Below are 16,154 nucleotides of genomic sequence, written 5' to 3'. Positions count from 1 at the left end.
CTGTGTAAATCCACTCCAAATTCCATTTCTAATTAAATCATTTTGAGGTCAACAATTTATACTTTGTTTGCTCTCTAATTCCAACACACACTCGCAGGCATTTAGCAATAATAATCGCTGCATTTTCGATTTGCATAAACATAAAATGCAAACAGATGAAGGAACAAAGTCAACTAAAACCGGTATTGGCATTCATTTACAATTGCACATTATGTATACGCCACGTACACGCACATCGATGAAAGAAAAGTAAAGGGTGGCTGATGACAAATACCACTTGGTGGTGTTCGATTTAATTGTGGGAATTCTGCAGCCGTGTGCCTCAACATTAAAATTATATGAATGAGAAACTGAATTTTTAAGCGACTTCTGAACTATATAGCTTAGCTCTTGCTTCAAGTGTAGGCCATAGATTTTCATTAACATGCACGGTCGGTCAAAGTCTCAGGGATTGCCCCGAAGAGAGACGAGTTTTCGTGTCCTTGTCTTATGTACTTGGCCCTTGACAACGCCGTAGGCGGTGCGTGTGAATTTTCAAATTCCGTTCCGAGTGCCTTGTAGGTCTAGGTTCAAAGTGAACTCAGATTTTTACATACGAAACTATGTACAACCGATAAATAGATATTTCAGCAGTAGTTTCAATGTTCCAAGATTTCTATTTTCATTAATGTCGGCGACTCGAAGGCGGCAAGTTAACTCGTTTCTCTTCGCGGCGATTATTAAATAAAAAACTTTGCACCACTTCAACTTATTAGTTGTCAGAGACAGAAATTATAAAGTCGTAAACTTACAAAGTTCTAAATGTTCTAAAATGATTGTTAATTCGTCGTAACCGTGCAGTGAGCTGTGCGCAATTTGAGGATAAATCCGAAATAAAGTGGAAAACTTTTGAATCAATCATTACATTTGAGTGCTTTTGAAAACAGTCGACGAGGTAAAAGTCAAAGTGATATTTCTGCTGAATGCGGCAATATAATAATTTAACATCATTACAAGAGTTGTAAACTTGTAAATTTAAATGTTTGGCAACAATATTTATAATTAGTGAATTTCTACAAATAATGTTGTAATTTGAACAGTCTAAAAACTTAAATTGTAGTTATTTTGCTTATTTGTAATAGAAGTGAAATAGATGAGGTAATAAATTGCAAATGTTCCTAAGAGTTGGAGAATTTTTAATTTATTATATTTTATAGATTTAGCAGAAATATTTGTAATTACTAATTTTGTACAGATTTAAATAATCCTTATTTTTTTTAGCTCTTAAGAGTTCGCCAAAATTTATTTTCAATTGTTACACAATTTTTTTAAAGATTTATTTAAAACTGTAGGAAAAATCGTTATCAATTAATGAGTATTATTTTAATAATACAATTTTAATTAAAAAGTTAGTAGGATTTTCAATATGTTAAATTCAAAATAAATTTAATATAATTTTCCACAAATAACATATCTGTTAGATTAGATGAAATTAGATGAGTTAGAATTTAATTTAAATGAAACTTGTGAGTCAGGACAATAAATTAGAAACATATATCAGACATGTTCCCAGCTTTCGTGAATAAAAGAATCTCGTTGTTGTTTTGTCAACAGTATTAAAGGCATTTCCAATCATAGCTAATTACAAACGAGAAAAGCGAAAAGAGAAAAAGAGAAAAAAGGAAAGCAATTAATTTTATTACGGATTTTGTTTAATGGACAGATGACATCTTCAATGCAACCGGGCAAATACACGGGCCTGGTGGCCGATCTGATGCCCAACATACGGGCGATGAGGTACTCGGGATTATTCATGCACAGCTTTACCGGTGGCAGTCTCTTCATGAAGAGAGTTTACTCATCGGTGCACATGTTTGTGATAGTCCTGCACATTTCAATGATTCTGGTCAATCTGGCGATGAATGCGGAGGAGGTCAATGAATTGTCTGGCAACACAATTACCACATTGTTTTTTACTCACTGCATTGTGAAGTTCGTTTACCTCGCCATCAATCAGAAGAACTTTTACAGGTAAGAAATAGGATTGCATTACAAGCTGTCATTAATTGCGCATTTCTTTGTTCGAAGGACATTGAATATCTGGAATCAGGCAAACTCGCATCCATTGTTCGCCGAATCGGATGCCCGTTACCATGGCATAGCTCTGGCCAAGATGCGCAAACTCTTCTTTCTGGTCATGCTGACGACCTTCGCCTCGGCCACCGCCTGGACAACGATTACGTTCTTTGGCGAGAGCGTGAAGTTTGCCATCGACCACAACACGAATGAGACCATCAAGGTTGACATACCACGCCTACCGATCAAGATGTTTTACCCATGGAATGCCGGCCATGGCATGTTCTACATGATCAGCTTTGTGCTTCAGGTCTACTACGTGCTCTTCTCGATGGTGCACTCGAATCTGTGCGATGTGATGTTCTGCTCCTGGTTGATATTTGCCTGCGAACAATTGCAGCATTTGAAAGGCATCATGAAACCGCTAATGGAACTCTCAGCATCTCTGGATACCTACAGACCAAATTCAGCGGCACTTTTCCGCTCGCTGTCGGCCAACTCCAAGTCGGAGCTGATACACAACGAGGGTGCGTACAAGCTCGGTTTCCGGTTGGATGTAAGTCAACTAATTGCATGTCGAGCTTAAATTTAATTGCAGAAAAGGATCCCACCGCCGACATGGACATGACAGGGATATACAGCACCAAAGCCGATTGGGGCGCACAGTTTCGAGCGCCATCCACGCTGCAGTCCTTCAACGGGGGCACGAACGGCGGTCCCGCCGCTAATCCCAACGGACTCACCAAAAAACAGGAAATGATGGTTCGCAGCGCCATCAAGTATTGGGTGGAGCGCCACAAGCATGTCGTCCGGTAAGTCTAATGCTCAGATTTAAAGCCAGCTTCAACTACAGCATCGACATCAACATCGACATCGACATAGACATAGACATACAGACAACAACACTTGAGTCTGAGCTTTGGGATTTGTAGTGTGCCAAGTCCTGTGGATGTTTCTAATCAATACAATTGAACCATGAAATATGGACTTGACTTCAGGCAAATGCAAAAACTATTGCAATAAATTTGCAAGGCCTGGACAGAACAAATCCCATCTCAATACAATTTTCATCTAATCTGCTGGCATCGAAAGCCAATTTCGTAAAATTAAAGCACACATAACTTTGCAAATTCTATGTAGATTCTTTTGTTATGTGTGTTACAATAAATGTGCTGGCAACACAATTATTTTTTGCTTGTTTAATTAATTTCGTTCTCTTACATTACATTTTTGTATGAAACACTTCACACACTATTAAAAATTCCCTTTTTAAAGTTAAAATGCATAACACATTTTATAAATTATATAAATTATCAATGTTTTTTTTTATTTTAAAATAAGTTATTAATTGCATCAAATTCCGCAACTGAACTATTTTGCTTCCATAGAATAATATTTCTAGTTAAACGTCTATAATATTAATTCAGTAATTCTTACATAGTTCACTTATTAATAAATTTCAAAAAGAAAGAGGAATTCTGTGATATTTCAACATAGCTTTAATTGTGCTTATTCTTTATACACACATTTTCGAAAATGTATACTCTTAATTTAAATATTAATTTGTATTAAATATAAAATTATGCATTTACTTAATATATAAATTTTTAATAATTTTAAATTTCTTTTTACTATATGATATAAATTTCAAGTAGACATTTGCTTAAAAATTAAGAATAGTTTTAGCATATTGGATTCCGAGCAACATATAGATTTCCAAGCCTTACCCGATGCAGTTTTGTAGTATATAAATCAGGCTTTGGTTACAGCTATTTATCTATTTAATTATTTAGTTATATTCTCTAAAAATAATGTTTTCAATACTCGTATTTACTCTCATTACCCTCATTAAACAGTTGTTAATTATTCCATTTTCTGTGAACGCTTTAAAGAAACCTCGCTGTTTATTTATTCATTTCACCAATTGATTGTTCCCGAGGCGTTGTGTTTGCCTTCCTGGGTTTTCCCTTGTGCTGACTTTGGAATTGTGTATGGTTGCAATTGGTTTAGTTATTTGTTTGATTTATTATTGATCAACCTTTTACATTTTCTAGTCGACACTGAAGCCGACACAAACCTGTACAGCACAGCACATCACAGCATAGCACTTGTTGACCTGACCTCTCACTTTGACCTTTGTGAACTAAACTCATCTTTATATGTGTGGGTGTGTATGGGTGTTTGTGTGTGTACACACAGGTTGGTCGCCGCCATTGGGGATACTTACGGAGCTGCTCTGCTACTGCACATGCTTATCTCGACCATTATGCTGACCCTGCTGGCCTATCAGGCAACCAAAATCAATGGAGTTAATGTGTATGCCTTCACGGTGATTGGATATCTCGGCTATGCGCTGGCCCAGGTGTTTCACTTTTGCATTTTCGGCAATCGTCTGATTGAGGAGGTAAGTGCAAATTGCTCGATTGCAAAACTTGCAACAACTAACCTGACCCACACACACACACACATACAACTACCAGAGCTCATCTGTCATGGAGGCTGCCTACTCATGCCATTGGTACGATGGCTCTGAGGAGGCCAAAACTTTCGTGCAAATCGTTTGCCAGCAGTGCCAAAAGGCCATGAGTATATCGGGTGCAAAATTCTTTACTGTCTCGCTGGATTTATTTGCTTCGGTGAGTTGCGATTCAAACCTCCTTCCCTCTCTACTACGTCCATCCATCGATGGCTTATAAATTTGCAAATTCGAAACTTTTTTTTTCTTCTTTCCAGGTGCTCGGCGCTGTTGTCACCTATTTCATGGTGCTGGTGCAGCTCAAGTGAAAATCCAGCATGACAATGTGGAGGACAACTGCAATAAAATTAAATTTTTATAAAATGAATTCTATGTTGTGCTTATCAACAAATTGTGTCAAACTTTGTGCTTTATATTAGCATCACAGCAAAAACCAAATCAGCAAGCAACAATAATAAGATACGAACACATAATCTTAATAATCCAATTAGTCGGGCATCAATAGAATAAACATGTTATTGTATTTCAGCAGCAACTAAACTAATTAATGATCAATTATCCATTTATCACAAATCTTTATCTCAATTGATTTATCCACTTTGAATTTAAAGCTTTGATTATAATCTCAAGACACTCAATAAATAAATGTGTAGAACAAATCCCGCATACTTTTGTTCGACTTTCTATGTTGAAGGGGGGATAGACAAGTAATTGGTTGAAAAAAAAATTTTGTTCCTTATGAAAATGATAGATATTGCCTCTTAGAATAGCTCCATAAAGTTATAGAACCTGATTTAAATTATAGGGAACTATAAACATGTCAGCTCTGCCAGTTCAACTTGCGGAACACCAACCTTAAACTAATTGTTCTCAACTATAAATGTGAACGTCTCTGATATGTTTGTGGAAATGATTGCACATAAAGTACACAATATATCGGAGTAATTTTAATTGCATTCTCTTTAGAATAAAATTTGCATTTTAAATATTTTTTGTTTTTACTATTTTTTAAAGATTAAATTCATAACTTTAAATTTTGTGCTTAAAATGTCATAAAAAAGATTTCCTTTCTTAAATAAGTTGTGGGTATAGAAAAAGATAAATAAGTAATAAGTGCATTCAAAATTCAGTGCATCAAAATTTTTGGAATCGAAAAAAAAAATAACGGTCTTCATCGCGTCCATAGTCAGAGCACCTTAAGCTTAAAGAGTTGTTGCTACATGGTCCACAATAAACCGACATTTTCATTCTTTTTAAATACATTTGAAGTTCGATGAAGATTGCTACCATCCATTAAAATCATTATCCATCCATTAAAATCAAGTAAGAAAGATACAGTTGAGAATGCTCGACTGTGCGATACCTGCTACCCAATTTCAAAGAGAACAAACTAGGCCGAAGACTACATTTAGTACATTGATATGGGACTCCATTTGATTTGATTCTATAGAGTACTAAACATATCAGATTGTCAGCCAAAGCTGCTAAGACCCTATTGCAGTGGGCGTTTTTTGCCATACAAAAGTATTTGTTAAATAAGTTCTACAACGCGTTGCAACGTGACAAAATTATCTGATATCTATTATATTCTTTGAGATCTAGGTGTTCATACAGACGGACATGCCATTGTCGTCTCGGCTGTTGACCCTGATCAAGAATAAGGTATATATACTTTATCGGACACACATATATTTCCTGGAGGCACAACATTGTAATACCCTTCTACTCTATGGCTAGCGGATATAAAACACATAGACATAAATATTTAGATTTTAAAATTTTACTTGTGTGTCTCACCTTAATGGATCTTATATTACAATTTTAGTGCGAAGAGTCATAAAGCTTTTTGGTGCTGCTCAGAGTAGTGTTATATTTTTAAAAGGCACTCTATAACAGTTGCAGTTGCTGTCCATGTCATCGTGTAATGTATTTCTAAATGGGGCAATGGACGAACTTTAAAAAGAAGCATTAAAAAAATAATATGCTACCGTAAATTGTTGGCACAAAGTTAGCCCCGTAACGAGCTTCAAAATAACCCTAACCCTGTGCATTAAAATTACATTTCATGTTATTATTTTGCATTCACCTGAAAATACAATTCTATACAAATCGAGCAGTAAAATGTTAGTATGTTTGTTTAATATTGTGCATTACTTTTCATTAAAAAAATATATTTATTTAATAGAGGAAACTTAAATTCTTTGTGCTATAATTAATTATCAAAAAGACATATGAGTGTCGCTTTCTTTGCAAAAAAAAAAATAAAAACTATATTGGCAAACAACACATCATACGTATATAATATGTTATAGAACAGAAAAGTAAGAAGGCTACATTCGCTACCCATTTTGAATAATAACATAACAGTGCGGTATTATTCATTAAATATACCGAATATAATTGGTACAACAATATACTATGACATTCCAACTAAATAGCCAATGTTTTCAAGCTAAACTTACAATTACATGCAATAGTAACTACAGTCTTTATAATTTCTGAATTTGTCTACGATCAGATAAAAAGAGTGAGTAGTAGTTATTTAGGAAATACTTTTGTATGGTAAAAAAATGAGTCTTATTTGCTATCGGATCTAAGTTTCTTTAGTTGACAATCGGTATATTTTGTGGTCTGTGGTATATTTTGAATGGATTATTATATCGATATACCATTTATAGTCTTCGGTATATTTTCGTATTTATACTCTAAATATAATATTTTTAATCCAGCACACTCGAAGGCAGCTTTCTTACATGTTTTCGAATTCCTTGGAAATATAAGTTCACTCGCTTTTATGACCATGTCTATGCATTTCAATTCGCTATAGTATTACTTAACATACGCAATCGTATAGTCAACCATATAAAGAAAATCCATTTATTCTTTTCACTTCTTCTCAAAATTAAAGCCAACTTTGGACATCTACACATTTTTGTAGATTTCTAAGTCATCCGGAACAGGTAAAAGATCTTAACTACTTTTTTATGAGCTAAGTGGCCTGACTTGCTGACTTAGTGAACATTTAACTAAGTAGTTTTTATAATAGTACTTATATGATTATAATTATAGTTACAAATGTCCATATGCTTTGCAGAAAAGCAAAACTATTGTTATTATGTTTTCATTGGGTGCGTAAATAAATATTTGGAATAAATTTCGTTGCAATTGTAATTAAAAGTTAGCTGTGCAATTCAAGATATTATTTGGTACGCATACCGAAATTTTTATGCAATGCAATTTCTGAAATACATTGCAAAATGATTTTGATAAAAAGCAAAGAGTGAAAAACTGGTGGATTTAAGGAAATACTTTAGACAGAGAGATATATCGTACATAAGCTTGGCTGGCAGTAATTGATGATTCACGCTCAACTTGAATGCATTCATTTTCCACAGTGGAAAATACAATTTGCAGACGGTTAAAACATCATTATGCTATGAATCATCGGGTAAAGTGTCTGTATGCATCCCTCAGTGGTATTAGTTACTGCAAAATGACTTAATAACTTTGCCAGTTATGCCCCAGAGATGAGTTATTTGCCTCTGTTTTCCAACTTAAGCGTGGCATCAAATATTAAAATTTCGTTTGTTTTTTGTGCTTTTTCATTTTTTCTTTTGAAGTGCATCTCTGGCTGTTCGTGACCATCACGATATAGACGTCAGTCAACTTCATCAAACGCCCACACGTGCAAATATTTGACACGCCTCGCTGCATGCCAAATATTTTTATTTCACTCATATTTCCTTTTTTTTCCTCTCGCTTAGCTAGTTATTTTATTTCTTTTGGCAGATGCGCAAAGCGCTCTTAATTGAATGTAAATTATTAATGCCGATTTCTAGTCTGTCATTTTGTTGTTGTCTACATATTTTTTGTTACTCTGTTTCTTCTGCCTCATATGTTGTTGTTATAATTTTTTCATTTTTTTATTTTTGAAATTTTTGGCAGTCGCATTAAAAAGCCAACAAAAGGCAACTGTTAGCCAAGTCAGATACGGCAACAACAATTGAAGTAAGCAATTAAAGTGTGTTGAGTGTTTTAAGCGAAATGTGGCAAAAATGTAATTTAAAAATCACACATACACACATCGACGCACACACACACACAGGCATATGGATAGAGTGATACATTTTGAAAGCGCGCTTTATGTTTATGGTTTCTCGAGTTGCTCAACTTTTCGGCTCCAACTTCGACTTGGAGCCAGCTCCGACTGCAACTGAACTGAACCGAGTTGAACTCAAACCCAACTCGCACTTTGCCTAAATGCGGCCACGCTTGTACAACTGTATCTGTGTATGTGTATGTGTGTGTAGGGTTGGGGCTGGAATTTTATATCTTCTTACAGCTTTCATGTGCTTGACACTAAAACTGTGCGCCAGGAAATACGAAATATGTAGTTATTCTGGTGTGTTAGCAACAACAAGTTACCTTCCTCTTCTGCATACTTCTACTTTGCTTATGCTTCAACTTCTTCTTCTACTTCTACTTCTACTTCGGTCACCACCTTTCTTCTCTCTCGCTATGCGAGTAGTTGCTGTTAATTTCTTTATGGCATAGACTTTCGTCTGGCAATGAAAGTTTCTTGACTTGCAACAACAACAACAACAATAACAACAACAAGTAGCAACCAAATAATGGGCAGCAGCTGCTTAATTTATTAGTCTACTGTTTAATTAGTTTTCGTGTCTTTATCATTGTTGCTGCCAACTGGCAGTAGTTGTTACTGTAGTTACTGCCCAAGAGACCCCAAAAAACTGGATGGGGACTACTTCAGCATTTTTTGCGTATTTAATTTCTTATTTATGCGAATTTTTTGCCTCTTGCCTCGATTTGTCACTTTTGACTACAGCTTCTGTGTCAATTTCTTTTATATTGTCGTATTTTTGAAGATTTTAACAATCTGCCATCACTTTACATGAACATTAAATTGCATTTAATTATTGTGTGGCTTTTATTGTTGGCCACATTTTATGGCACTCGAATGATGCTTATTGAATTACATCATTTTTTTGGCGAGAGTAAAGGTTATGTTAACTCGAAAGATATCTCAGATTGTCACGTTTTTGGCTATTAAAACATTGTTGAACTCTTAATTCGAAAGTATGAATATTAATAAAAGAACAAAAATAATTAAACACTTATACTGTACATATATTGAATATATCTCAGTTTTTATTACTTTATTAAATAACTTTCTATAACTACAACACAGTTCTTGGAATTTCTTTTAACTGCACATTTCATTCGCTTCAAAGATTAAATAATTCAAACCAATTAAACAATTGTGAAGACCCCTGTGCACTCATTGGAATTAATAAACGGTTTAATCTGCAGAACACCCAGTTATCATATACTAATTAAAATAATAATAATAATATATTGTCTAAAGATTCCTATCATTTCACATGTCTTAAGTATTAGGCAGACATGCAATGTAAGCTGTTAACAAAAGATTCCAGACTAGATAATTCTTTTGAACATACAATGAATCTTTTGAGTTTTAAATATGTCTGAAATAGATCAAGATCAATCTGGTGCTTGTTATCATATGCAGAACATTTTAACAAAGCTATGCAACTGGAAAAGATATATATTTATCTTTAAATTTGGTTGCAGAAGCAAAACTAAATAAATCATGTAACCATATATTACAAATATCCCAAGTAATTTATTTCAGAATCTAAGACCCTCTATAATGAACTCCTCTAATAGTTGTGCCACTTATTTTTGATGCAAACCCAAAAAAAGGGCAGCGGCTGGTTCAATCAAATGCAATCTAATGATTTGTTCCTTCTCTCGTCTCTTGGCCCTTGCCAACTGCAATGCAGATTGTAAGCTTTAATAATCGTTGGCAATCAACATGTGGAACAATAAAAACAAAACGAAACCTAAGCGCAAGAGCAAGCGTAAACGTAAAGGTAAACATGAAAAAGGCAAAAACGAAATCGAGGCAAAGTTATGGTCGCTGTGCATTATGGAAAACGTTTTTCATTTGAATGAAAATGAGGAAATGCCACTGACGGCAGTGGTACAAGTTCAACGACTCGCTGCAATGTTTGAGCTTAAAATCCCCTATATACATAGATATATATGTATATATTTTTAGACTGCAAGTAGACAGTCATAGTAGATATTACCGATTGCTGTACTAAATTGCTTAATTGAAAAATTGAAAAAATGTCGAAAAAGGAAAAACTGAAATAATTATGGCAAAAGTGATTTGAGTGAAAAATTCAATGTGCACGCCAAGGCGTGTCGGTCGGACGGCGATTGCTACCGACTTTTGCTACACATTCAGTTGTGCAGCATAGTTTTCGCCATACTTAGCCAACACCCCCCTGAAAACCCCTTCTCGCCATCGGTCGATGCATGAGCTTCTGTCCGTTGGAAAGTATAGAAAAACCAACAAAAAAACATTATATTGTTGTGTTTTGGCAACTTGCACGCAGCTCTAATAGTGTGACTAATAGCGGACGAAACTGCAGGGGGGCGTGGCAATGCAAGTGCACCGCCCCTGCGCTAAGCAAAGAATCAAAAAAATCAAATGACTTAAGGCACGAACTTGGCGGGCGCCTTGCGTTAGAATGGTGCGAAACCCGACTAAGCGAGCGTTGGAACTCTGACCATTGTTTGATTGCAGCTCGCTCGACTGACTGACTGACTGGATGGCTAGCAGTGGAGCGTGTCTGGCAGGTCTGTGGCCGGTGTGCGCTCATTGAACTTCTCTTGCGCAAATGACAGCGCATCCGCCCTTCCCCCTTTCCCCTCCCCTTCCACAGTCCCACTCTATTCTTCACGGGAACCTCAAGTCTGCTCCCCTGCTCCCCACGAAACCGTGAAAAACTTACGCAGCTGTAGACGTAGTCGCAGACAGTCGCTGGTATCGTGCGGATTTTTCTCTCTGACCGATTTCCATGGCATGATCTGTTTAACGGCTTTCGGTTTTCTTTTGCTCAAGTCGTTGCCGTTTGCTGTTTTGTTGTTGTGGCAATCGTTGCCGTTGCCGTTGTCGTTGTCGTTGCCTCGTTGCGTCGCCGTTCGTCAGCTGGCCGAAGTCGCTGGCTCGTTGAGTATTTATATGCGCGGTAACTTGTTTCCAGACATTCAGATTTAGTTAACGTCTTCAGCGTTTCGGTTGTGTCTAGTGCGAACATTTCATCCACATCACTCCTGCGCTGCCCATTGGATAACCAAATCACAAACCTCCAAAAAAACAACCTTATAAGGATTACCTTCATCTTCACTAACCAAATTAACACTCAACAACTTTAACAAGGTGAGCTTGCCGTTCTCAGGCAACAAACTTTCACACACACACAAACACACACACCTGTTGCTTGTCCAGAAATTCTGCATTTAATTCATTGAACTTTATGACAATTGTCAACAAAGAATGCGCCTTTGCAGCATGGAATTTAAATGAGTGCAAAAACAATTGTTAATGTGATCCGAAAATATTGTGTGCAGATAAATTGTGCCCGACGAAGATCCATTGTAATAATATGCAGGCAGCAAACATAATTTATGACAAAAAAAACAAAATGATAACCGACGAAGAAATTCTTTACAACAATTCGTACAATTGAAATTCCATTGCGAGTGCTCACAACGAAAAACTGTCAAAGATGAATGTCAATTAAATTGACAAAGTCCAAAGTTTCACTTTCAATTTGACTATCAAGAACAACAATTGTAGAAACAAACAACTTATTTAGTAATCATTTCCTCATCCACTTAAAGTGGAAAAACGCTGTCCGCAAATCTGCCGAAATTCCGCAACACAAACAACATTAAAGTCATAACAATAATGTGTGGATTGGAGTCGAGCGAAGTGGAGAGGGAGAGGTAGAGGTAGAGGGAATGGGAATGGGAATAGCAGAGTGAAAGAGAGGGAGCTTAAGAGCAAAAGGCAGGCAATAAACCCGTTTCTGTTTTAACCGCCTTTTGGTTTTTCGCGAAGATTTTCGCAATATTTGAAGTAGTTGCAGGCAACATTTGCAATAAACGCAATGGCCATTAACAACAGCAACAACAACAACGAGAAGAACAACAAAGCCACATGAGTGTGCAGAGCGCAATTTGTGTGTTGTCCATGCTGCAGTCACAGTCACAACCACAGAGGCATGCAACATTAGTTGGATCTGCAAGCGATTGTAATTGTTGTCGGCTGCTGTTGCAGGTTGTTCTCTCACTATATGCCACCACAACAGCAACAGCAACTACTGCTGGCCACATGTTGCATGGCCTCAATGAGACCTGCCACGCTTTTGCCTATTGCAAAGGTGTTGCAAATTTCATTATTAATAACGTGTGTGTGTGCAACATATAATTAAACTCTGATTGCGCTTTCCAAAACTTTTGGCAATTATGAAATGAGAATTGTGGCCACAACATTGCGTTTGCCATCAGTTGCCACATCAGTTTCAAAAGCAGCAAATAGGCAAAGCCAAAGTCAACAAAGTAAGTGGGCCAAAGATCACAACATAGATTACTGAAGCAATATTTAAAGTCAAGCCAAAGTCTAAAGCATAAACAAAACACTTTTCTTGGCTCTCTTCACTTGCTGAGCTTTCAGTTTCTTACCATTCTCTTTCAGCTGGGCTTTGCGTAATTGCACATTACTTAATTTATTGCGACTGATATTTTAAATTATTTAAATTTCCCTGCCTATTTTGCATTTACTCATATGCTCATTGCTGTTACTTTTATTTTGTTTTTTTCGCCGAACACTTTTGATATTTTGAGGTCACTTCGCGGTTGATTTGGGCCCCAGCTAAAAGCCTTACGCAAGTGGGCGTGACTCTGGGGTCTGGGTCTGGGGCTAGTACGATAATAAGTACAGCCAACATTATTGTTTTCGGCAATAGGAACTCATATAAGGGGCTCTGACCATGTTAATGAAACGACGCAGTCGCGTGTGACTTCGAGTCGACATTTCAGCGTTGTACAATTAAAAATTGTTTCTTTTTTTTCTGGTTTTTGTTTTTGGGTAATGAAAGATAGTAGATAAGACGTCAAAAAATAATAACTATTGGCCAACTGAGAGATGTCACTTATTCGGGGGGATGGGGAAGGCCATAAAATAGATGCACTTAGTTGGGTTTGGCATAGTCGACTTCATAAACATAAATAATAGATCATTTACCACAATATCTGATCAAAGCTTATGCAGATGACTGACAATTAGACAGAGGAGCTTCGCTAAATTAACCCAAGACGAAATGCACTTAAAATGGATTTAACGCAAGCAATTTAAAGTCTAACAAGTGTTTCAAATTATAGTTCTTTGTTCAAGTTATTTCGAAGATTGCAATTATAATAAGAATATTGTCTATGAGAAATGATTTCCACTGTTTATCTTCTAGTTTGCTCAAGATAAATTATTTTAACCGAACAATTTTATACGTGGGAATATTATAACACAATAAATATTCAAGTTTTATTGTAGTGCAATTTAATATATGGGAAAGAAAAGAATTTAAACAAAGTTGAAGAGTATTATATTTTAAATAAATTTACGTGATTGTTAGGAATAGTTTCAAATAAGAATTAGTTTCCTAATACAAAAATAAATATATTCTCACAGCAATACAATACACTTTATACACTCCTGCTCAAAATTATACGATATCTCTTAAAGAAGGATGGGAAAACAAAATAGAGAAAATAGAATGGGAAAACAATAAGATATGAAGAATAATAGCACAAAGAGTAAAGCAAAAATTATGATATATTCGACTCTGTTTGCATCTCCCATTTTGAAGTAACGATAAAAAATAAAAGCTTCAACTTTATCTGGACTGCACGTGTATTAAAACTATATTTCAATATTTTTGCATACAGTACAGTCAATATTTTAATTTATTTATGATTAATTATTTATATTTGAAGTTGATTTAATTCTGTTTAAATATTTAAATTTTAAAAAAATCAGAAATCACTCTTTTTTTTTCTTTCAACTTTATTTACGATGAATTATTTATATTTTAAATTGATTTAATTCTGCTTGAATATTTTAATTTTGGTGTAATTATCAAACATTTAGGAAATAGTTTAATAGCTTTTAACAATTGCCTTTCTCTCTCATTTTTGTCCCCATCAGATGATGATGCTTCATCCCACACCAGCACAGCGCGTGAGCATCCGCGAGGAGTTGCGCGAGCCTGAGGATCCAGCAGACATTGAGCGTGACATCAAGCTGATCCGCGAGTGGTTGGAGACGCAGCCCCATCTGCCCAAGGACATGGACGATATGCGTCTGACGACCTTCTTGCGTGGCTGCAAATTCAGTCTGGAGAAGGTGAAGAAGAAGCTTGACATGTACTATACCATGCGCAACGCTGTTCCCGAGTTCTTTGCCAATCGCGACATCAACCGCCCGGAGCTCAACATTGTGCTCGACTATGTGTAAGTTAGAGTCACTTTTTATCACTCTGGCTATTTCACGAATTGCAATTATTTCCTATTTAGGCACTGCCCCCACATTGCCGGGTATCACGCCCAATGGACGTCGTATTACATTCATTCGCGGCATCGACTGCGATTTCCAGCCCCATCATATTCTGGATGCCATGAAGGTGGCTCTCATGATTGGCGATGTGCGTCTCGCTGAGGAGTCTGTGGGCATTGCAGGCGATGTGTTCATTCTGGACGCAGCCGTGGCCAGCGCCTCTCACTTTGCCAAATTCTCACCTACTGTGGTGAAGAAGTTCTTGATCGCCGTGCAGGAGGCGTATCCTGTCAAGGTGAAGGAGGTGCATGTGATCAACATCTCGCCACTGGTTGACACGATCTTCAACTTTGTGAAGCCATTCGTCAAGGAGAAGATCCGCAGCCGCATCACCTTCCACAACGATGTGGACAGCCTCTACAAGGTGGTGCCACGTGAGCTGCTGCCCAACGAGTACGGCGGCAAGGCGGGTCCCATCGTTGAGCTCAACCAGTGGTGGAAACAGAAGCTTGCCGATAACACCAAGTGGTTCCAGGAGCAGGAGGACAAGAAGGCCAACGAATCGTTGCGCCCGGGTGCACCAAAGACCAGCGATGATCTCTTTGGCATGGAGGGAACCTTCCGCCAGTTGAACATCGATTGAGATTATCTATAATCGATTATCTATATACATACACATAATATTATTATTGTTCAATGCGTTCATTTTATTTTGTACTATATGTATTTTATATGTATGTCTGATGTACACACTCATATTAACCAATCATTTGTTTTGTTCGCTTTACGCTTCATTTCCTATCTATTCCATTGATGTATCCGCATCGCCGCTCATTGCAGTAATTACAATAAAGAAGCCGCAGCATATTAAGGAATGAATAAATCACATTCGCATGTCCTTTCAAACATCCTTGGATTTGGCATTTCACATTTTCCAGCTTCCCCGTTTTTCAACATCGCATTTTCACAAGTGTCCCCAGTGATTCAATGACTGACATTAAATTGATGAGTCCAGCTGAAAGCCAGCAGAAGATGCACATGCTGATATCCAGCCATTCACTCGACTTCAAACCCTTTGTTGGAAATTGTCTCTATTCTGTGCAACATGCATCACCAACATGGCACATGAGGAAGCGGAAACTTGTCGCATATTCCTCTCACAGCTCCCACTCACAG

The 16,154-nt window shown here is 36.7% G+C and overlaps 2 protein-coding genes across 2 annotated transcripts; both read left to right on the top strand.

Annotated features, from left to right (window-relative positions):
- Positions 1-680: 680 nt before the first annotated feature.
- Positions 681-5,181, top strand: LOC132785718 (odorant receptor coreceptor). The gene is made up of 7 exons (XM_060791941.1): positions 681-934; positions 1,703-2,010; positions 2,068-2,582; positions 2,654-2,867; positions 4,255-4,459; positions 4,536-4,691; positions 4,789-5,181. Exons 2-7 carry the CDS (start codon positions 1,703-1,705, stop codon positions 4,837-4,839), a joined length of 1,449 nt encoding a protein of 482 aa, XP_060647924.1. The 5' UTR covers positions 681-934; the 3' UTR covers positions 4,840-5,181.
- Positions 5,182-11,625: 6,444 nt separating this feature from the next.
- Positions 11,626-15,864, top strand: LOC132786984 (alpha-tocopherol transfer protein-like). The gene is given in 4 exon segments (XM_060793799.1): positions 11,626-11,804; positions 14,631-14,935; positions 14,999-15,005; positions 15,007-15,864. Coding segments are annotated over 3 exon segments (927 nt in total). The 5' UTR covers positions 11,626-11,804; the 3' UTR covers positions 15,622-15,864.
- Positions 15,865-16,154: the final 290 nt, after the last annotated feature.

Source organism: Drosophila nasuta, chromosome 2R (assembly GCF_023558535.2).
Source record: "Drosophila nasuta strain 15112-1781.00 chromosome 2R, ASM2355853v1, whole genome shotgun sequence".
NCBI lineage: Eukaryota > Metazoa > Arthropoda > Insecta > Diptera > Drosophilidae > Drosophila > Drosophila nasuta.
This window is presented reverse-complemented; position numbering and strand designations above follow the sequence as displayed.